General features: G+C 41.9%; 1 protein-coding gene across 2 annotated transcripts in view; it reads right to left on the reverse strand.

The window, feature by feature from the left end:
* jag2b (jagged canonical Notch ligand 2b) overlaps window positions 1-23,130 on the reverse strand; it is a 51,413-nt gene that overhangs the window by 22,725 nt on the left and 5,558 nt on the right. For both annotated transcript variants that reach the window (XM_044049080.1, XM_044049081.1), the window contains exons 3-5: window positions 7,122-7,176; window positions 3,149-3,406; window positions 1,870-1,930 (exon numbers count right to left, since the gene is read on the reverse strand). In XM_044049080.1, coding sequence (XP_043905015.1) covers window positions 1,870-1,930; window positions 3,149-3,406; window positions 7,122-7,176 — 374 coding nt within the window. The remainder of the gene's footprint in view (window positions 1-1,869; window positions 1,931-3,148; window positions 3,407-7,121; window positions 7,177-23,130) is intronic.

Genomic DNA, 23,130 nt, shown 5'->3' on the forward strand with positions numbered 1-23,130 from the left:
GGATTTAATGCCAGCTTTTTTGTGTGTGACCTGAAGCTTCATTAAATCCATGCCACTGCAGGAAGGAGTCTTTACTGCCTCTCCTCCATTCACGCCACTTTTCCTGTTGACTGGAACTTGACATTTCTTAAGAATAAGCCGCTTTCCTCTCTGCTTCTCTGTCCGCTGCTAACTGGAGTAAGGATGCAGCCTGCTGATAGAGGCAGACGTGGGAGAAAAAATGCGGAGCAGTTTCCTAAAAGCTGGTCATCCCCCGCTATTCCTCGGGCTCCCGGCCAAAACCTATCTCCCGATACGGGGAGGCAAGTGTCTCTTTGCATCCGGCAGGTGGGAGGGAGGGTTCACGAATGACGACGGGATGTACCACATCCTGAAATCGTAGAGCAATGAGGCCATTCCACGCTACTTTATCTACCTCTCGTTTCCACTTTGGGAAACGTACATGACACAGTGGGATATTCATTTCCTCCCCTGCCCCCTGCCCTTCAACGCGGACCGCAATGCGGATGGGGAAGGATCATGACGATTCCCAGCACGTTTACAGTGGTCAAATTCACAAGTCCCTTCCCGACCCGCTGCGAGATGCTTGGTATTCTGCGGAGGATTTCGGGGCGGCTAAAAATACAAGAAGGCAGACGTTGGCGTTGCCCTTATCTTTTGAAGCGAGGCGTAGATTTTGTGGGAAAGAGAGGCTGGCGCACACAAACACAGCAGGCTTCGACAGGCGAAGGTGCCTTTAGCTCAATCAATCATTCCAGCAGGCGTTTAAGATCAGAACGTCGGCTTGATCAAACCTCTACGGCAGCTTCATTTCGAGTCGGTACAGAAGCCAATTTTCTAAACCAAACAGACTACGTGTCTACAGCAGAGAGTGAGATGTTTGGGGCAGAAGACAGACGGAGACGCATGGCAACAGGCGTGGCCACAGTGTGGTGAAACTGCTGGGCTGCACCAACATGCAGGCACATTATTCCAGCTCGGTTTTTTTTTTTCTGAGGAGAAAAAAAGGGCAGGTTTTTGGTTTGCGTCACCCTGCTTCTTACTTGAGTTGAGGGGAAATGTGACATTAACTAAAGTTGTTTTAACTTCTATGTGTACCAGGGCATACCAGGTTTCCATAAGGTTACATCAAAATCCAGGATATAATCAGTTTTCTTGTGATAAATCAATGTCTAAACTCAGGATAACTGGTTCCTGTGAAGATTTATGAATTCAGTTATCTCACGATGAGGCAGATTCTCCACTTCATTGCTAGAAAACGAGCCCTGTTATCTCGAGATAACAGGATGAAAATATTTTGTACGCCTTCATTTCATCCATTTATCCTGCAATTCCCTTGTTGTATGCTTGCTCATATAATGACAATGTACTTCTTATCTATATGTATCTGGACAAGTGCTTTGGGCTCTTGCCGGACCATAGGAGAACATGGGTTTTGCTCGTAATGCAGCGTTTTTCTTTGTGTGATCTGTCCTAAAAAAAAAAGTCCAGCGTGTAAGAATCACTGACATCTAATGGTGAGAATTCAGATTGCAACAAATGATTTTCCTGATTTTCCTTCCCTCCTCTTCACTGGTGTATGCATCTGGTGTTTTTGTACCACGCTTCTGCTTCCAACCCAAAAAACCCACATCCATTCAGGCTGCTATAGAAACACGATGGCTTAAAGTCTAAAGCTACAAAAACCAAATATATATTAGGACGATGGTGGTGCATCCCATTTCTGCCAACTAACCCTGCTAAATGTTACACTCTAGACCTTTAATCTTGATAAAAGCAGCACATTAAAGACCAAACAAAAAGAAAAACAGTCCGACAGTCGCGTTCATCTGCATGAAAAAGAGACGGAGAGATCTGTGCTCGTCTTACTTGCATTCCCCTGGGGAAGAGCAGCCGCCGTGTAACAGGTTGCATCCTTGTTTGCAGATCGCTGAAAAAAAGAAAGAAGAAGAAGAAAACAGAGATTGAGAGACACATTTTATTAGAATCTCCTCTCATAAAAAGATGTTCTTCAGAACAAGAGAGAGGAGGAGACGACATGGAAAAGTGGGAGGAGCAGAAGCTCATCTTTCTAACAAGTGCAACAAGACGTGAGAATTCATGGGTGGGACTTTATAGCCTGCATCTACAACACTAACACCCCCCCCCCATCCTCTTAACAGCAGCCAAGCCCCCACTGCCCCCGCTGCCCCCCCCGTGCACTTCTAAGGTCAGTGTGGTGATTTATTGAGGCCCCCCACTCTCTCTCTCTCTCCCCAGCACCACCCACAAACACGACCCCAACGCTAATGTGTTTCAACATTAACAGATCCCAACGTCCATCACGCTGTCTCCAAAAACACTGTCACTGGATTTACAGCGGTAACAGACAACCTTTATGTCCTGAGAGATTCCCCGTTTGGTGACTTTTTTACAGTTTTACTCATGTACAATTAGAAGTATGCAGGTATGTGTATTAATGTTGGGATGTGCGAGTATGTTGGAATATAAATGAATCATTATGCTCTTTTATCATTTTCGGATCTGTAGGTAGGACGTGTGTATGCATGTCAAAAATTGTTGGGTTATGTTTTATGTTAAATAAAAAATCATTCAAAATAAAGACAAAAAAAAACAACTACACTAGTACTTTATTGATAAAAAGACCAAGCGAAACATTCCATACACCTTTATTATCATTTTTAATGTTGTATAATAATTGAATATAGTATTTCCTCTTACATATCCTTGTAATATTGTTTTTTATATTGTTTATACCTATTTTCCGCCTCTTTATTTCTCAGTTTTATCAATTGTGTATTTTCCTTCTTGTGATCCTTAGATTATCTACTCCTTTATTCTTCCACTATATTGTTAAATTGGACAATTTCTTGAATATTCTGAAGAAAGTTTCATATACTTTGTCAGCATCTACTTTATATATTAGCTCCCCAAGACAATATAGATCGTTTACTATCACTTTAGCACAGATATTAATCAATTTTGTCACATTTGAGAAGCCGCAAGCAGCAAATATTTGATCTGCTGATTATCCAAACAACTGCAGGCTTAATCATATCTGCCATCAGCTCGTAGATGAATCACTACAGCTTTGGAATAATTTCAGTGGCAGTCTGATTTGATCTGATTCGACGACGGCGACGCTCACCTGTGCGGCAGTCGGGTCCCATCCAGCCGTCCAGACACACCTGAGCCCCCGACGGCTCACAGCGGTAGTGACCGAAGTAGTCGTCGCGGGGCACGCACAGCTTGTTGCACTTGTTGCCGTAGTAGTTGTCGTCGCACCGCACGCGGATGCGATAGACGAGCCGAGCCACGGGGCCGTCGTACAGGATGGTCTGCCAGGGGTCACCGGGGTTGATCATGCCGGTGTGAGAGCTGCGCTCGATCAGCAGCTCCTCCTCATCTGAAACAAAGACGGAGACTAATTATTTTTTACCTGAGAACAAAATGACACTTGACATTGTTCTCCTTATAGAGCCTTTGTCTATAGAATCTTTTAACAAACTAATATCAACAATAAACAATAGTATCTAATGAGTCAATAGCCCAGCTGGTTGCTTGGCAACCTCACAGGGACAACAGACCTCCAGGAAGTTGCCATTACTGACCAACAACAAACCATAGTACATTAAAAAAGAAATCACACATTTAAACCAGTATTTCCATGTCAAAATGTGCATAATTAAAAGTAAGAAAATGATCTTACATTGAACTGTTCAAAATTAACTATTTAAAAACAGTTATTGAAAGTGGAACAAGTGGAAATTCCACTTTGGATAGTAATTTGGATGTCCAAACATGAGATTAATCTTGAGCCATTTGGGTTATCACCTGTCTAAAAGCACAATATAGTCATTGTAGACCCAATTTTGGACATTTACCAGAGTTTGTTCCCAATTTTCTGTTAAAACTGTAAAGAACATTATGACAAATAGAGCTATAGTTTTCATGGATCAGAGGCAGAATACATGTTCATGAGATTTTTCAGCTGTGTTTTCTTCTCATATGGACTTATTCATGACATTGATTGGAAATTTGACCAGGGAGCTGGTAGGAGAAAATCCTTATTGGAAGAAGTTGGAGACATTGGCATCCTAACTTACAGCCCTTACACACAACTTCAGCACAAAAGCCAAAAAAGATGACACTTAAACAGTCAGTTCACAAAGTTGCTGCAAATACTGTCAGTCAAATCTGCATCTGATAAAAAGAGTTCTCTGAAACAAGGACACTGGAGAAAGAAAGAAGGGAAACCTCCTTTATTCTGATGCAAAGTCACTCCCTCTCAGTGCATTGTTATTCAGCAGACAGACGCTTTTAGATCACATTGTGTCCGGGTGGAAAGTACCCACTGAATTTTAAGTACGCCATTGAAATTCATCGTCTGCAAATTGATCAATTTTCTCGTGACGGCACACATCGCCGGTGCCTCTGATCTCACCGTGTGTGTGTGTGTGTGTGTGTGTGCACTGTCATGTCGAGGGGATGCTACCATTTAGCCTCTGGCGCGCCAACACGCGCATTAAACATTGTTTGCCTCCGCGGGTCTCGCTGCAGCCTCCAGAAAGAAAGCAATCTTTATCACAGTGGGATCAAGGCTGGCAAACAATCTCTGTGGAAATAGGGGCTCTGTGATTTCCTCTTTCTCCATGGCTTTGGACTGCAATGCACCATGGACATTTTTTGAAGCGAAGGAAGCGGGGACACACACACACACGTTCACGCACATATGCACACACACCTTCCTCTGCTGGGGACTGACACAATGTCAGACAGAATTAAGCAACAATAACAGAAATAACAGTTGCCAGATAGAGAACAATGGGCTCTAGGCCCCGAGCCGGGCTCTGCTACCTCCATGTCTAAACACTGAGCCCGGCTGAACGGTCCACTCTACTTCCTGCTCGATAAACACAAGGAAAACAGCCGGCTGCTTTTCCTGAGGACACAGGGGGAAGGGGAGAGAGAGGGAGGGAGGCAGAGTGGAGGACGTGACGCTGGAGGAGAGGAATCTCACTGACGGACCCATCGCACCGGTCGCCTCTTGCGTAGGACAAGACATGTGGTTGCTGCTGAGTCAGGCCAGAGAGCGGGTGAAGTTCAAGAATCTAAGAGTGCATATCTGTATACAGCCGAGTTTGTGCATATCGGACGTCGGGACATTTCCCTGAAATTGTCCTTAAATGCGACAAAGTGTCCACGAAAGTCACTCCGGAAAAACTTTACGGAACTTCGAGGTTCTGCCAGTTCCCAGGTCGGATTTATGGGTAATATCTAGATTAGATCATGTGAGAACACAGCAGGAAAAACTCTGGATAATTAAGATGAGTGTCACTGGTGTTTACACTGTATTATACGTAGTTGTTCTAAGCAGGTGCTAAAGTTACACTGCCCCCTTGTGGAATACAAACTGATCGGGCATACAGCAGAAACAATTACTCATCATCGTGTCTGCCCGTTCAGACAAAAATGCTGCGGCAGCATTTAAAAAAAAAACATCTGTTTTCAGGGCTGGAAAACATGGCGGTCGTGTGGACAGCGGGCGTAACCGAGGCTGGATTTATGCATTTTCAAAAAACAGCAAAGTGGTTCAGATGTAGCCTTAGGTTGAAATACCACACCTGTTGATGATATGATTGAGTGGGGAACTTAAAATGCCAGTGCTCACAGCATTTTCCCCGCTGTTTATTTATTTCTACTTCTCACTGAAACCAGAACCAGCTCTATTATTAATGTTCCATTAAGTAGCAGTTTATACTGATTTCCTTGCTTCTATACATTTATGTTTCTTAAACACATGACATTTAAGGCTGAAGTCATCTGATGTGTAATACCCCAGATCAGGATCAATTCAGCTTTTAAAATTTTGGAAGTGAAAAAGAGCATTTCCTTTGCTCTAATCTTCGATTAAATGCCTCCATTTATAAGTGTTAAATAAGTGTTTGTTATGTCTTGCACCCTCGCACTGACAACACATCTATTTTGCTCCTCTGTAGCCATTTGGCCGAAGGCCTTCTGGCTGGCAGGAAACCAATTGGACAAGCAACATTAAGTCCTTATATCAACCAGAGCGATCAGGACTAATTACTGCGAATGTGCACAATTACTGGAGAAACTGGAGACGACACAAGTCGAGCAACGGGCTAATAAAAGAGCCGTGATGTCAAAATCTATTTCTTCTCCATTGTCTGAATGGACAAGTGGAAATGCGTTTGATGTCGTGGGCAAAACAGGATGCAATGACCTCACATGAATAAGCCAAGCGCGAAGTTTTGACTAGCGAGGGTCGGGTCCCGTGATATAAAACACATTCATGCCGACACTTGCATGCACAGAAAGGAATTTGAGAGTCATGAATAAATGCCACTGTCTCACTGCACATCAAAGCTGCATCCACTCATGCAGACATTTTTGTCCTCAGCGGGTCCTCTTCCTCCCAGACTGAGCTACTGCTCAGACGGGAAAGAGGGGCTCTGTACAGGAGTCCACCCAGCGGACATAAGCGAAGGAAAACAGGATACAGCTGGTCAGCACTCACCGCCCGAGCCAACATAGCTAAGGAGAGCCAAGACTTGCATTGTATACGAAGCGTCTTAGGAGTTTTCAACCTGCTAACTGCAGAAATTTAATAAAGTTACTGTTAAGAAAGCAAAATATTAAGAATCGCCAAGAGGCGAAAGGACTTGCTTGAGTGAAGTTGAAATATGAAACAGTCCAAGTCACATTTACAGTAGGCTAACACTGACTTACTGCAGATATTTCACCTAAATGCATGCACTGCATCATAAGTGATGAGAAATTCGAGAAGAGAGATGCCAAAGATTAATTAGAGGCGGCAATGTACGGTCTTTTGTACTCTTTTGTATTTGAGGTCAAAGATCATGTAAATGTGGTCATATTACATGGTCAATTCATGACGTCACTACAAAAACGTCACTAAAAAATTAGGAGTCATCTATAACACAATATTTCGTATCGTCATCAGAAATGTGCCGAAATATTTCCTTTAATATTAAAAATAATGCAATAAAATCCCAATTTGAAATTGAAATTTAAAGCTGCTCAACGTTGTGGACGTCACAGTATTGAAGTATTCTGTAAATGAAGTGTGGACTTACTGGTGCGTGTGGCGTTGTCCCAGTCCCAGGCTTCTACGATCAACGTGTACGTCCGCTGAAGAGACAGAAAGAAGGAGGAGTCAGGTAAAACTGAGGACAAGTACACGGCTGAACGAATAAGATGAAAGTTCATCTTATTCAATGCAAAGATTTCATTTCAGCATCTCTGTAGCCTGGCTCACATGTGACCAATGGACGTAGATGAAAAGCCCTCTGTATGCAATTGGACATGCCTAAAAATGGAAAGTGTAGCTATTTGTTAAGTCCACCTCTAGCGTGCCATGGGATAAAAAAACAAAAAACAAAAACAGGTTTTGTGATCGATTCCCTTTTTCCAGGGACTCTGTGGTTGGCCAAAAACCAACGTCCTTACCAGACGTGTCTGCAGAGCGAAACCAAATCTCTGGCGGATTTGACAGGGTTCTCCCAGGCTAACATCTCTGACACTTCAGCCACAGACCAAGGTGGTGTGGAACAAACATGCTGCTGCAAAGCAATACTGAAGGAAAGTTCCCTACAACATGAGTAATAGGAAGAAATTCAATAACCGGTTTTAGAAATCATAAATCAATACTTTTACTGTAAACGATCAACTATAAGGACACATGACTTGTGCATGAGAAGAAAAACTTACAAAACGTGTCCTTTACATAAAATATACTCTGTTACTTATAAATATTAGCAAATTCCAATGAAATGCCAAATTTAAATTCAAGTAAAATACAATCCAAATGTGTTTGTAACAGTTTAAGGCCATAGTCAAGCATCTCTTCCACAACCACACGCTCAAAGATGATGATGCAAAAATCGATTTTGTTGCAACTACAAAGTCTCGTAATGCAACTTGGCCCCGTTACCCGGAGTGAGGTCGAGTTACGCTGCCGATGAAACTCAATGAGTCAGTGATGAGATAGGAAGATACAGTAAAGTACAACTGTGGGAGGAGGAGGAGGACGAGGAGGAGGCAAAGAGAGGCTGCAGGACTTAGACGTGGACAGTACAGGATGCACAGGGAAGTACTACACACAGCTGCCTGGGCTGCAGTGTCGAGGTATGAATGCATCATGTACAGAATGTGCACTGTCATCGTGGAATTAAGAGGAAAAGGATGGCGAAAAACACATTTTGTATGTTTATAATCATGATGAATTTAATTTAACCATTTACTCAACTACGTTAACAACAAAAAATGAAGAGAAAAACAACTTTCTTGGTGCAATTCTACTAAAGAACGAACTAACTTTGTTTATTGGGCTTTACAAAAGCATACAATTGCATCAAAAGATTTCTGACAAATAATATAGTGCACATTTTCTTTTATAAAACAAAAACAGGAAATTACAGTTGACATGTTGCTGTATTTAAGAATATAATGTAAGAAACCTACTCGGTGCTGCAAGTAATACGGTCAAATTTTGGTTTTAATTAACCCAATAGTTTTAGTCAAGACTAAATTTAGCCATAAAAGAGAGAGTTAAAAGAGTTAAAAACTCTTACTCTGCAATAATATTGACAAAACATAACACAAATTCAATCAGTCCATTATTATTCTCACACTTTTTTTCAATCAGTTTTAAAGCTACATGTGCTGTTGTCTTTGGGTAAAATTGTCTTGTTTCCTTTCTTTATCAAATTTAATAAGAAAATGAACTGCTAACGACTCAAATTCCTAAAAGTATGCTAAATATGAAGCTAGAGCCAGGAGATGGTTTGCTTAGGTTAGCTTAGCCTAGCATAAAATCTTGAGGCAAACCGAGATAGTTTGGTTCCGTTTAGGGGTGAAAAATTTAAGTTTTCTTAGTATTTTGATCCACAAAATAATAGTCTCAAACACAAACTGTGATTTTTACTGGTACGGGTGAAATTTTTTTTACTTAAAATGTCCCAAGAAACATTGGAGAAAGGCAGACTATTCGTCAGATAACAACGCACAATAAGAAAGGTCACTTTGCCAACATTAGCCATGTCAGATGAACTCTGCTTGGCTTTGTCCTTGGTTGTCAGACAGTGAGGTAAATCAGTGGCTAAGGGGATTATCTGGTTTCACACCAAGATATACTTAACTGCTGACCGACACAAGAGATATAGAGCCTTAATTAATGAGTTTCAGTTTACAGTAAATGATTAGTTGTGTCATTAATATTCACTGTATACAATGTTTCAGTTAAAATATGGGGTCCAGACTGAATTCAATTCTGGTAAAATCCTATGGTTATTAGGTCAGCAACTGCAGCTTTGATTTATCAAACAACCTTCTAATTATTTTCTCAAACAATCAATTATTTTGTCTATACATGGAGAAATTTTAATGCATCAGTCACAGATGTGAAACTGGGACAAGAGAACTGTCATATTTAAATGCCAGATAATCAGTCATCAAAGTTATTATGCCATCAAATTTTCTCAACACTATTTCCAGAATTAGTATGGGGTGACAAGAGAAATAATCCTATTGTATCATATCATAACTGCAAACACACACAGACACAGACACGCACGCACACACAGATGGGAACTAACCACTGCTAGGCAACCAGCTGACCTAAATAGCATTCATTACGTCACCACCACTGACAGTTGTAGTAGCCGCAGTGTGACTGCTGTGACCTCTACTGTAAAGTCATCGACAGGACGTGGGTCTGGGGATAATGGTCGAAAAATAAAAGATTGGGAAAGTACCGGAGGGTCTGTTGGTTGCTTAAATAAAAGACGGAGAGAGAAATCAAGATGGGGATTGGAAAATGTGTGTGTGTGTGTGTGCACACGTGTGTGTCTGTGTTGTTGATCTGGGGGACCAACAAGCTGGTAGGCTGGTTGCTGCTGGGCTGTGGGATTAAGTAGGCTTGTCTGGCTGTGGGTGGTGGCGGGAGGAAGGGGAGGGGAGTGTTATTGTGGAGGACCACGGGTGACGAGAGACGGGATGAGAAGATGATGGGACAGAGGTGAGCTAAAGGGCTGGGTCAGAGTTTGGGCGACGGGTGGTACAGTTGAGCGAGACTGTAGCTGCCGGCGAGATACAAGATGCCCGAAACAAAGCAGGAAACGCTATAGTTAAAAGGGGTAAAGGGGAGTCTGGGGGTGGAGGCAGACAACGAGCGATGCTCGTGCTGCCATTGCCGGAAGCGCTGGCAACCCCGTCCAACTAAAGACGCACAACAGATGCGGCTTCAAAGATGGATTATTTGACATGAACGTGGATCATCCCACGATATGTAGCTCGGCTTCTGACCTTTCCACCGATCTCCCCTCCCCCCACCACAAAAGAGTGGGCTGGCTGCCCCAGACCAAGCATGTGAGTGGGGTGTGCATATATGCCAGTCCCTGCAATGAACTACAAGTGGCTGAGCATGATTTAATGACAAAAAAAACGATGGCTGCCCGTTTTGTGACAAAATGCAAGTGTTGGAGACAAATCTCATCAAAGACCAAAGTCAGAACAGGTGGCCATATTGTGACCCTAACCTTAAGGGTTTACCCAAAAGCCAGGCTTGCTCACATGCCTACATTTTGTTAACATTTTGCTAAATAGCCCCCCAAGTCAGTGTGTGTCGGGCTTGAGCAAAGCCACTGACTAGTCTGGTTTCCCACATAACATCCCAGTCTGTGATTAGCTGGATTAAGTGACAGCTGCCCAAATGGTCGGAACAAGATAGGTGGAGGGCAGGGGGGATAAAGGGAAGGAGTGGGGGAGGGAAGGGGTACAGGCTATTGAACAAAGACTCTTGTCCCAACACCGTAACTCACCCCCATCCCAATCAAAAGCATTGTCCATGAGGAGACTCAGTCAGCATGCGGACAATTAGCATCAGCATGTGTGCAACTGAGCCTTCCAGGACAGTTACACAGCTAAAAAAAGAAGCCGCTAATGGTTCCCGCAAGAGTCCTGGCCTTAATAACCTCGCCTTTTTGCCAATGCAATGCACACACACCAACAATATTTCACAGGGTTACTTCAAAGAATTTGAAGAATTGAAAATGTGTTAGATCTCTAAAACTCAACCAGGTCCTTCCCCAAACGGATTAAAGGATTTACAGTAAGAAATCCTAGTTTTAGATTTGAGGAGGGGGGAGGCATATTGATTATACTCATATACTCAGTAAATCTGTGTTGGGGTCTTCTTCACATCTATAACCGACTCTCCAGGTAAAGTCCATTCAGTCATCACAAAAGGCCATTCTTGTGAAGCTAGAGGATAGGACCATGGTGATGTCTGGGGAGAGCCACAGGTGTAGTTTCCCACGACAGATGAGGGTTGGGTGGGTGAGTGGAATGAAAATCAAATGGAAACAGAGCGAGGTGGCAGTGGGAAGTGGAAGCCGGGGCAGGTTGGGGTCACTAAGCATCAGATCTGCACGCTCCTTTTTCAAAAGAGGGGTCAGGCCTCTGCATGTGGGGCCATGTGCGTGTTTGCGTCAGAAGAAACTAAGAATGTGAGATCCAGGCCTGGTGTGTAATCCCATGCAAGATCCCAGCCTGGAAACAATTCACTATCAATAGAGGGGTGCATCTCTATTGAAGGACTGAGGTTTCAATGACAAATTTCACCCCCTTGGGGAAAGTCAGGGTCTCAACTGTTGTGTGAGCTTGGGGAATTAATCCGAGTAGCCATTTTATGGTGCCACTCATGCAGTAACTATAAAGTTCACAGATAAGATAAAAAAAAAAAAATGTCTGTAACCTTGAGCTATTTCGGTTTCCCATGTCATTAAGAGGTGACATGATTGTCCTCCTCCCTGTTCCCAGCTCCTCCACTGGGACCTCCACTGACATCTCTTGATTTATTGCCCTCTGATGGGACACAAGGTCATTACGATTCATCCCATGGCCAGTAATCATGGCATGTAATCTTTATTAATCTGTGATGTCAATCCCAGCTTTTGGTTTTACAAGGGCTGAGTCTATACGACTCCTTCTGCAAGGGCACCACAGCTGTGAGGAGTGAAAACCTTGGCCGTCTTTTGCACAATGCTGGTAAAATTATGCATCCATAACAGTGGTACGCCATCAATCTTAATGGGGGTTAATGGATAAAAGCTGCCTCAGTGCGAGTAACAGTTAAACAGTTTGATAAATTGATCAGTTAATCAACTCTCAAATACACAGTTAAATCTTCTATTCAAATTAGTTGCTAAGACTAAGTGGAAGATCATTTCTTCGATATAATTAACTACTGATATGCTGTGAGTCATTAATGTCTGGAACTAGGAACAAGCTCAAGGTCACAACGCCTTGACACCCTCTAATAGCACAGAAGTTGGGCAAGTTTAGACTAGTCATATTTAAATAACACTCCTTTCTCACCAATTTCTTGCGACGGCAATGCTGCCTCACACCGCTGACAATGATGAAGCTTGGCCACCACCACCTCAGCCTCCACCTTTCTAGTTCTGAGCCTAATAGGTGCCATCAGCACCAAAGTCCAACTGCATTTGTTGCAATAAATGGTAAAACTACTGTATGATGAGTGTCCCAGTCTCTGTGAATGTTGCTGAACATTCCTTATCCCAGGATTACAGGTGAATTAAAAACTGGAGCTCAACAATCCCATTTTCACCTACTTCACTATCTCGTTTTATTTCCACCCGTACAAGAAAAATAAATAAAGCCAAACCCTGCAATAGGAGATGTTTTTGAGTAGCACTTTGGTTCCTATCCAAAGTCTTAGTACTAAATATAGAGTTTAAGGATACTAGAAACCACAAAAAGACAAGTCCCTCTTACAAATGGCAAATAAAAAATGATTTATGGATTTGACAACTCAATTTAGCAAACTAATAATTCACAAGGTCATATTCATTTACACGATGACAACTAAAGGTTGCAGACAGTCATCTGTGATGTGTAAAGAGGGAGAGGGCTGCGAGTCCTGCGAGTCCTGCAAACAAGTTCGCCTGCCAGAGTCATGTGCCAAGAGATGTCGTACTGATGGCAAGGCATTTGGCTGGCTGGTGTATACTGGCTGTGCACACACGCATACACACACACGGCCCATTGAGCATGCTGCTACTATGCCAACAAGGTCATTACCCATGCACTTCCAATACAACAAACCCCTCCCCTCCTGGTGCTAATTAACCAGCATGATCCAAGACTATGCAATGCCACGACACGTAAAAACAAACACATGCACATTTGCGTTGAAAATCTAGATTTTTTTTACATGGAAAACACAGTAATGTCAGAGTAGACACCCTGTAGTTCACACAGTTTAAGTAGTTTAAACACTTAAGAGTGACACTGACAAGACAGGAACACTGCTTACACCCGTTTAATATTTTAAAACATGAAACTGATCTCACGTTCTTGCTTGATTCAGTACATGAATGAGAATTAATATGTGACAGCACCATTTTTTTCCCCTTCACTATATTGTGTGTGAGCGAGTTAAACTTCCCCATTCTTGTGGATATAGTTATTTGTCAATGACTTCCTCCGGTGTTAATTAGCAGGGAGACGTCTGAGAGCTATTACAGCAATAGAAATACTTCAGAAATATTAATAGGCTAATTCCACATCCAAAGCAACAGGACGCCTGACTGGAGGGCAACGCAGTTCCACCTCCAGCTGAGCCGCCATTATCATTTCAAACAGGTTCAACAGTAAAGTGACAATTGAACTGCCCATGTAATGACATGCTTTAATTACCCCCACAGTGAGTCTGCAGCATTTGCATGCCATTCATTTAACCAGAGGCAGGGGGATGCAGTCGACCACGGCAATGCACACATACAGTGTGGACATACATGTATAGAGAAACAAATCAATGCAGAGAGACTATAACAATATGCACACATGCAGAGAACAACAGTTCATATATGCTTGCCAGATTCAAGCAAAATCCAGATAATATACAGCTTATATTCTGAATCATGCCTCCCACAATTTTCTTCAAGGAATCACTTGACCTATGCAGGCATCCAGTCCACTACAGCAGTGCTATTTCTGTGAAACATCATCCAGTCTTATTGGACATATTCCCTCACAAATAAACCCTATGTAAACCCTAATATGCAGGTGGTGGGATGTCATATTAAAAGGAAAAAAAAGAATTAAACTACAACTATTTTTATCATGAACAAATCAAATTTCACCAAAAACTTCACCAAATTCAACTTCTAAAATCAGAATAATTTCTGGTTTCTTAGCTCCACAAGGACAGTAAACCTCATGTCTTTGGTTTGTGGACATCTTTCTGAATATCATTCAGAAATTCATAAGGTTTGAGAGACACAAATGAAAGTTTTCCACCATTTAACATCATAACACAATCTCTTTCAACAGTTCAAATACTGTAGTTGTTGCTGTTGCTTGCAGATAATTAGACCAATTTAATGATTACAACGTGTTGTAAATCCACCTTAAAAATGTGACAAACTGCCAGATCTAATGACGATGACCTGTATCCCACAGTAATGGATTTTGGACAAACGTGGTTCCAACATGTGCAGTGCACAATATCAGCTGAAATTAGTGCTTGGTCCACCTAAGACCCTCAAAGTTTGGTTGGATCTAAGTCTTAGTATAGAACTAAACTTGATCTTGTTGTAATACAGGAAGACTGATGGGGTTTTATGAGAACAACTGGAAACTACCCCCAACTCAGAACATGCGGTGGTCTCCATGATGGCCATGACCAATTTGAATGTTGGTTTGAACATTCAAAAGCCATTGTGGCCTCCCTCTGAGTGCAGTGGCGGAGCAGTGAGGCAACAACATGAACATGAATAATGAGGATATTTTCATACACTGTGGTTTGAGGGTTGCACCAATGACGCGAGAGATGTCAGCATGGCTCGACATCTTCACCTGACTGTAATAGTTGATAAATATATGAGCACAAGTGGCTCTAACAAGCACAATTCATTGGAAATTTCCACTGTCATGACGTAGAAGCCAGTGAGAAAAGCCAGATTTAATCAGTTGATATCAGTCTAAATCTGAGATACAAGTTGGACTAACAGTTTTCCGTGTTATATCGGTAAGGAGGACAGTACCAGAGGGACACTGGGGCATTTTGGCCCAGACAGAAATATGTCCAAAAATTATTAGAAATGCCACAGAAACTTTTCTCATCTTTACCCCGACCCCTTCTGCAGTTTCAAATAAAAATCCTGCACCACAAAATAGGACACTCCAAGTCATCATTGGGCTCTGATTGCCTTTTACATACATAGCACTTCAACATGCTAATGTCAAATCATTTAAGTGACAACACAAAAACAAACAAAAGTCACACGTAGGGACTACAGGTAATGTAATATTCTCCAATGCCTGGGAATACTGATGGACCGGTTTACGATATGTACAATAGACTTGCAAACAAGTTTTGCTGTGATAAGCATAGCTACAGAACATGCTAACGAATGTTAGCTCTGTAACAGGACTCACATTGCTAACTCTTGGGTTTAGTTATCCTGGGAAATATCTCATAACCCTCAATTTGAAGTGTGACATAAAAAATATCCTAACCCTGTTTAACATGTTATGGTAGCTTTAAGTGGAAGGTAAAAGGGGAAATAAGGGATTTGAGCCTTAATCTACCAGAATGAACAGCTGGATGCTCAAACTTCCTTTTCTAAATTGCTGACTCACTCAATCACTCACAAGAGCATAAAAAAGGGAAGGAAAACTCCAAATTATTGTTAAAAGTGACTCACTTCACAGAGACACTGAATGACAAAACAGCCTTTAAATAGTAATGAAAGACAAAAGCCATCATTTCCCACTGATATTGTACTGGCTCTGGCTAATGTGACATCACACATGTGTCAGAGGAAAATCCCCTCTGCCTCCTGATCATAACACAGATATATAACCATGTAATCATGTCATTATGGGAAAGATTTTCCTTTTTTCTTACTGCTTCTTGATAGAAAGATGACAATGAGCTTGTTTATCTAAAACACTGGTGCAAAACAAGTATTCTGTAATATTTCTTGGCAAAACCTTAATTTTAAAATGCACGCCGACAGTATAAAATCAAGGAACCTGGAAAATAATCCTAAATGTGTCATTATCTTAAGGTGTGTTAAATGATTAGAAGTCAAACATGTCTTCAAATGAGACGCTAGGACTAAAGAGAGATTTGGATGAGTGAGTCATTTATTTTATATGTTTTGCTTATCTGAGGGAGTAATAGAAAGAAAAGCAGGGAAGGCTCTGCTTCTCCTACACGCTGGGCAGCATCTACCATTTTCAGGATGTCGACAGAGAGTCAGGAGACAAATGAAACTCGAGAACCTCAGGAAAATCACGTTTTATCGCCAACTTCTTGTTGATACTGACCTACTATTAGTTTGGGACAGCTCGACCTTCATTAATGTCCTTACAAAATGTGAAACCCTGCAGGACTCGTCCTGCTAAAGGATCTCTCACACACACACACACACACACACACATTTTCCATGAACATCCAGTCAGTATTACTCTTCCACTGTATGTAGGTGAACATGAGGAAATATCTTCACATTTACTACATCAATTTGTAGAAGTATAAAGATCTAGAATATCAAAGACAGATTCATGAAGCCATCTTATTGGGATTCATCTAGAAATGTGCACCAACAAACGTAGAGCTTTTACTATGAAACACGAGCAGAACTTATTATCCGATATACAGTGTACGACAGGATATTTTTGGATTCTTTTTTTTTATTTACTACCTTCTCTGCAGCAAACACGGGGCAGTGAAACTGTGCACTTACACATCTCCTTTCTAAAAGCTGCCATTTCACCTTGGGAGTCCAGCCTGACTAATTGCATAATCAATACAGAGCGGAGCTGAATCACAGGTGAGATTCGTGCGAGAGGCTGTTCCACGAGACACAGGGGGACCAGGCGAGGGAGGATGGGGGGGAGGGAGGCATGGAGAGAGAGGAAAGATAATTGTTTACTGGAGGCCTATGTAGCCATCTCCTAGCAACAGCTCTGACAAGCTCTGTATCAGGTGTGGCTAACCATGGCTGCTTCTGCTAGCTTTCAGTTTTGAGAGTGTGTGTGTGTGTGCATCCAAAATATAGCAGCGGCTTTAGGTGCAGTCACCAGCAAACATGAGACAAGAAAGAGAGAAGAAGGGTGTGTGTTTACAGTGAAGGTGTTTGAATGGGCCACACAAACTAACACCTTTGTCCTACTTCTTCTTATTATTAACCATTACGACATTATGTACAGTGCGTAGGTTGGTGCCACACTCCTGATCCCGGCCTCACATGGAGCTTGGATCTTGTTTTCTCATCAGCACAAACTGCAAGCATTAGCATGGAAGATAACCAGAAACAACAGTGGAAAGAAATCAAGTGGACAGTGGACTTGATACACATTTATGAAAATATCAGTTAAATCCCACGGGGCACATACACCTACACTCACATCTTAAGAAAACATGCAGTGGGTTGTTTTTTTTCCCAGTGTGCATATTGGAGATTTTAATCCAGTTATATATATGAACGGAAACTACCTCCAAGAAACCAAACACTGACTGTACTTTTTCAGGCATGAACAACGGAGAATTTTTGTATTTTCATTTCATTTTTTGATTGAGGTGCTGGCACAAGAAGTTCTGACAAATGTCTGGAGTGACATTTGTGGGAAATTTGCTTTCCCACATACTTTTTCCTCTCCAGAGCTCCTACAGTTTCGGAGTACATATTTTCAAAACACCACGTAAACATCATCCACCCATCCATCTATCTCTTCCCTTTCTCCTGGTCAAGTGCTTCCTTGTTGACACCGATAACAGATTTCTCTGCTATGTTTTCGCCAGCTCTGCCTTGATGAATGTCTAAAATGAAGCCATCGCTGCCTTGATCTTATAGCCGATACCTGGCTAGGGTGTATGTAATAAAGCAATTTATGTTTCTTGCGAGATCTCCTGATTCTGAAGACTGTTTTCCACCCAACAGACAGTAGGGGGCAGTGGAGACAGCGCCCAATCTCATTTAACCATCACAGTAACTCCAAAGCTGTTAAATTTTGGTAAAAGTCCTGCATATTTCTGCTTTTAGTACATGTTTGAAAGCACATTTCTATACTCATGCTTCATCATAACAAGCACCAGTGATACTGGTGAACATTTAGTGAACCATAGTCTCGATGGCCACTCAAAGCAGTTTTGCCATTCACCCCCCACTCACTCCTCACACATTCATACAGCACACATCTATCATACTCATTCACACACACACACTGCTGGCTCAACCACCAGGATCAACTTGGGGACACATCGCCATGTAGACTAGAAGAGCCTGGGAAAGAGCTCAGATCTTCCAGTTGGAAGACAACCCATCAAATTATCGATTATTCTTTCAAACCAGATCATTAAAAAGTAGTCATCCTATACCCCCTTTGATAAAAGAGTCAGGAACACACTTTTCAGTAAACACTTAATGGTCAAACGGGATCCAAAAACCTCAAAAACCTTCCACGCATTTATCATCCAACTTTCCAAAACATGAATATGAACATCTCTCCTCGTCCGCCCACACGAATGCTTCGGCCTTCTTTGATTAGCACACATTAAAATGTCAAATCAAAGAGTGTCATAAAGTGCTGTGTGCTCTTTTTTTTCCGATTTATATGATTGACTGTGGTGAGACAGAACTACTGTGTCAGGGGGGAAGTGTGAAGCAGCCAGAAGGAGTCCATGGCTGGTGGGTTTTGGATCGGCCTCCAAGTGTGGCAGCTATGAAATAACAAATATAACAAACTGAACTGTTGATATACAAATGCACATCCAACCACAGTCCAATAACTGTTGGATGCTGATCAGTGATGTTCCATAGTTATAATGGAACATCAGACTTGACTTGGGTGGTCCCAAACTTAATACCAATTTTTATTGACTCAGTATATAAAAAAAGACAAGACACACACATTAGTGTATGACAGTAGCACAAAAACCAAGAACATTTGTCAGTGTAGTTGACGCGCACAAGAGCCAGAGCTGTGAGCCAAGACCATTCAGATAGTTTGATTTTGTTCCAGGAAAAACAATTTTCAGCAGGTCTGTGCAGATTAACATGTTTAACTGTGAATGAGATGCACTTAACCTCCCACTTTGTTGAGGATCAGGACTGTGAGACTGACTGTCCAGTGTACAAGCAGAAGCCCGAACAAAACAACACAAACTCAAGCCACTGAACACTGATGCACACCAATGGCAGGATGTCATTTTTACAGGACCAAGCTACAGACAATAAGATAAGTCATAGTGGTCTTCACAGCTATGAAACCCAACTTATTTCTATTTTACAATCACACACTTAACTACACTTGTGGACAGTATAATCAACGTTTGCTTATATAAACACTACTAATGTTCCACAGAGGCCACAGTGATTGGGGTTCAGAGTAGCCAACAGCACAACAACAGCACGGCATGACGACATTTCTAAACATGCACTGTCCGTCACCTTTATCTGTGGTGTCAACCAAAGAGGAAGCGGAGAGTGGTGACTATGAGAAAGAGGATGACAGGGAAATTTCTGAAAGTGATTTCATCCCCATTTTTGTTTGACCGAATATGCAACAGACCAGAGAAATGACCAGAGGTTGGGGCCGGCGACCCAAAGAATGATACAGCACGAGATTGGACGCAGTTACAAGATGACTCAAAGTGGATTATAGCTCCCAGCAACCTCTCAAACTGAATAATTGGTGCAATACAGGTCAAAATAACTCGATCGGATATCAGAAAAAAGAAGGGTATAAAAACCCAAAAATTAACCTAAATGTCGTATAAATAAATACTTGATTAAACACAGACTGTAAAACAGTGAATAAAAAGCATCAACAAAATTTTATAAATGGGTCATGTCAGACACAACAGCAGAATACTTATGGCTAGGTGGTCAATGCATCATTATCGTAGATAGCGGTATCTGTAAAAGCTATGATAAGGTTTGCAAAAATTCCCTTAAATTCCCATGCAAAGTTTCCAATTTTGAACATTTCCAACATTCCCGGAATAAATTCCCAATCCTGAAGACAGTCTTTGCAAACCCAACTGTGATAAATATAATAGACACACAATGAGCCATTCCCAATAATAACATTGGAAAAACACAGATCTTAGCGATTATTCTATTGTATGTAAACATATACAGGATTAAAGCACTATAATATTGATGTTTATATTATTTTGTATATTTTTTATATATTACTAATAGTCACAGTCACAGTAACTGACTTTTTATAACCAAGCGAACCATTGAATAATCGAACACTCATGCTCATCACTAATTAGTAGTTGTTGTAGCTGAACTACAGGTCTGTCAAACTCTGTGCGTCCATTTACCGGCTCAGTGTCAGTGCAGGTCGACTCCATATCAAGGTTGAGAGCAGATACAGTTACAGACAGACTCGCTTCAAATGGACATAGAGGCAGAGACATTCCACCAGCAATTTCATTAGCGTACAAATGGAAGTAAGACGCGTCTCACTTCCTCTCGAAGTGCACACGCAGCGCGGGCCCACAAAATGAAAACTCAATCATACACCCAAAACCAGGTCTTAACTTGGTCAACCGTGCTGGACGGCCATTAATGTAGAGGTACAGTCCACATTAGGGCCGGGCAAATAAACCATTATAATTACACACTTGCCTAACTTCTGCAACTCTTGCAACTTCAGGTGCAATATCAATATTTACTTATCTTCTACTTGGTTTTCTTTGATTGATATGAAACATTTTAGGATGCAGCGTTTCATCTAGCCCTGATCAACATGCAACACTAGAAACTCAGTCTTTGGGACAGGACACCGACACTGTCACAAGTGTCACAACATAAGATTCCGAAAAAAGTCCATAAATAAGACATTTTCTCAAGTTTGATGCACACATTGGAAGCGGGACACTAGCCCACCTGCTTCTGGTGAATTATCCATCACTTTTGTGTACAATGGCCTGCAGACAATTTCAGGAAAATGTCTGGACTTAGGTGCACGTCAGAAAGCAACTTTAGGGATTCAAATTAAGATTGCCATTTAGCAATAAAATAGCACTACTTGCAATTTTCTGACGTTTAAAATTCCATTACTTTCCAATTCACAACAATGTTTAAAGTCCATATTAACATGTGTAAAGCAACTCTTACCAGTGGATGTCATTTGTGTATCAACTACAAGCAAATAAAGTCCCTTTTTGAACTTGATTTTCATATTCGTTTCAAATCTAAAAGGAAATGCACCATATCCAGTTCTAGTTTCATTTCCTTCGTTGTTTCATACAAGCTGTGCATCAGGGTTGGGCAGAAAAAAGAACAGTTGATCCGCAGTCTTTTTTTTCCTGCACAACAATCATTAGCGGTCACACCAACCAATTACCTCTCCCTCTCTCAGTGCAGAGCAGCTCCGACACATCATGTTTACAAAAATAACGCATTAAGGTCAAGCATTAATTCATTGCGACCAAGATGTGAACGCTAAATGCCAAAGTTAAAATCCACCTTTCTTAGTAAACAAAAGTAGTAACGACTCACTACACCACAGCAGTGGCAGCAGCTTACAGCACACAGTCGATCTCTTTACCGGCAAGACGAGCTGGAGAATTTCCAAAGATAAGCATCAAGCAATCAGAGTGAAAATCAGCCATTATCGACTGCATCGCGATGGCACAAGGGACTGGAATTGCAACATGATGTTCATGGTTACATTTTGGGTGCACCTCACAAAGGAAGAGCTCATTTATAGGAAACTGTTTACACTGCATTAGACGTGGGACAATATGAACATGATCACATTATCCTGACTAGAATTACTTGGTACAAATAGGCTTTGATAGATTTAGATAATCAGATACAGGCAGAGTTGCCAGAGGCTTTAAGACAATATTTTGAATGTCAAAACAGTTAAAGTAATGTTAATTAAGTTAGAAAAACGCAATCAGCTTCTCCCTTTAGGGGGCGCCACAGTGAATCATCTGTCCTCATGTCCTCCATCAAAAAATCCATGAACCTTCCGACAGCATTTCGAAACCGTCCAACCCAAGTTGTCTCTCACCACTTCGAACCATGTCCATACTGGTCACGCCCAACAAAATTTAATTTTGCTTTTTAATCGCAATAATTGTCCAACCCCTACGCATAAATGTAACAGTGTAATGAAAATAAGCGAGTGGACTCCGCTCTACTTCACAACCTGACTTACTTGTACACACTTGTGCAGACAAGATGCCATGCATACAATAATTAAGTCGGCTTCCTCACAGGAATGACGCACGTTTGATTACAGAGCACGGATCAGAAAAAGTTCATTCTCGCCTTACTTTCATTTTCCGGGTTTGTTTGAGGATGACAGAATAGTTCAGATCTTGTTGGGGCTAAAAAATAAAATGGGCGGTTGGCCAGATGACACAGCCAGTGGGCACACTGCATCTTTGTATTCTTCAGCGAGGAGAGCGACAACGCCACAGCCAGTGACCCCACAGTCTTGTTGTGACATCTGGCACTGGAATAGTGCACCGTTATCAGCCTGGGCCACTTAACAGAGAGACAACACAACGGGATCAGCCCCCTCTTCACCTCCACCTCGAGGTGTCGGCGAGTGCTTTAAATAAAAAGACTCCCGATGCTTCGTGCACTAGGTGACGGGGGGGAACACGAGATGTTTTCTGTGATGTTTTCTAGACACGCAGCTTCATAAATATCTTAAATTGGCCACAGAAAATTGGTCTGCTCAGGCGGTAAATGCTGCCCCTAACCCCCCCACCCCCAAACACACACACACACACACACACCTAATGACCTCAACAAAAGCCTCCCTCATTAAATATATGGCCTATACAGTGCGAAATCGCACCTTTGCCATTTTGCCCTGAAGCTAAAAAACCCTTAGTAAAGGCGGTTGTTCATTCACTAAAAGGCAACACACACCTGCGGGAAACCCCCCCCAAAAAAATCATTAAACACACAAAGAACAAGGCTGAATCAGGCATACGATGACTTCAACACAAAAGACTCGAGAGGAACATATGGTATGTCGCTGCTTTCAGTCGCTCACATCACCGAGACC

The sequence above is a fragment of the Solea senegalensis genome, linkage group LG17 (assembly GCF_019176455.1).
Source record: "Solea senegalensis isolate Sse05_10M linkage group LG17, IFAPA_SoseM_1, whole genome shotgun sequence".
NCBI classification, from domain to species: domain Eukaryota; kingdom Metazoa; phylum Chordata; class Actinopteri; order Pleuronectiformes; family Soleidae; genus Solea; species Solea senegalensis.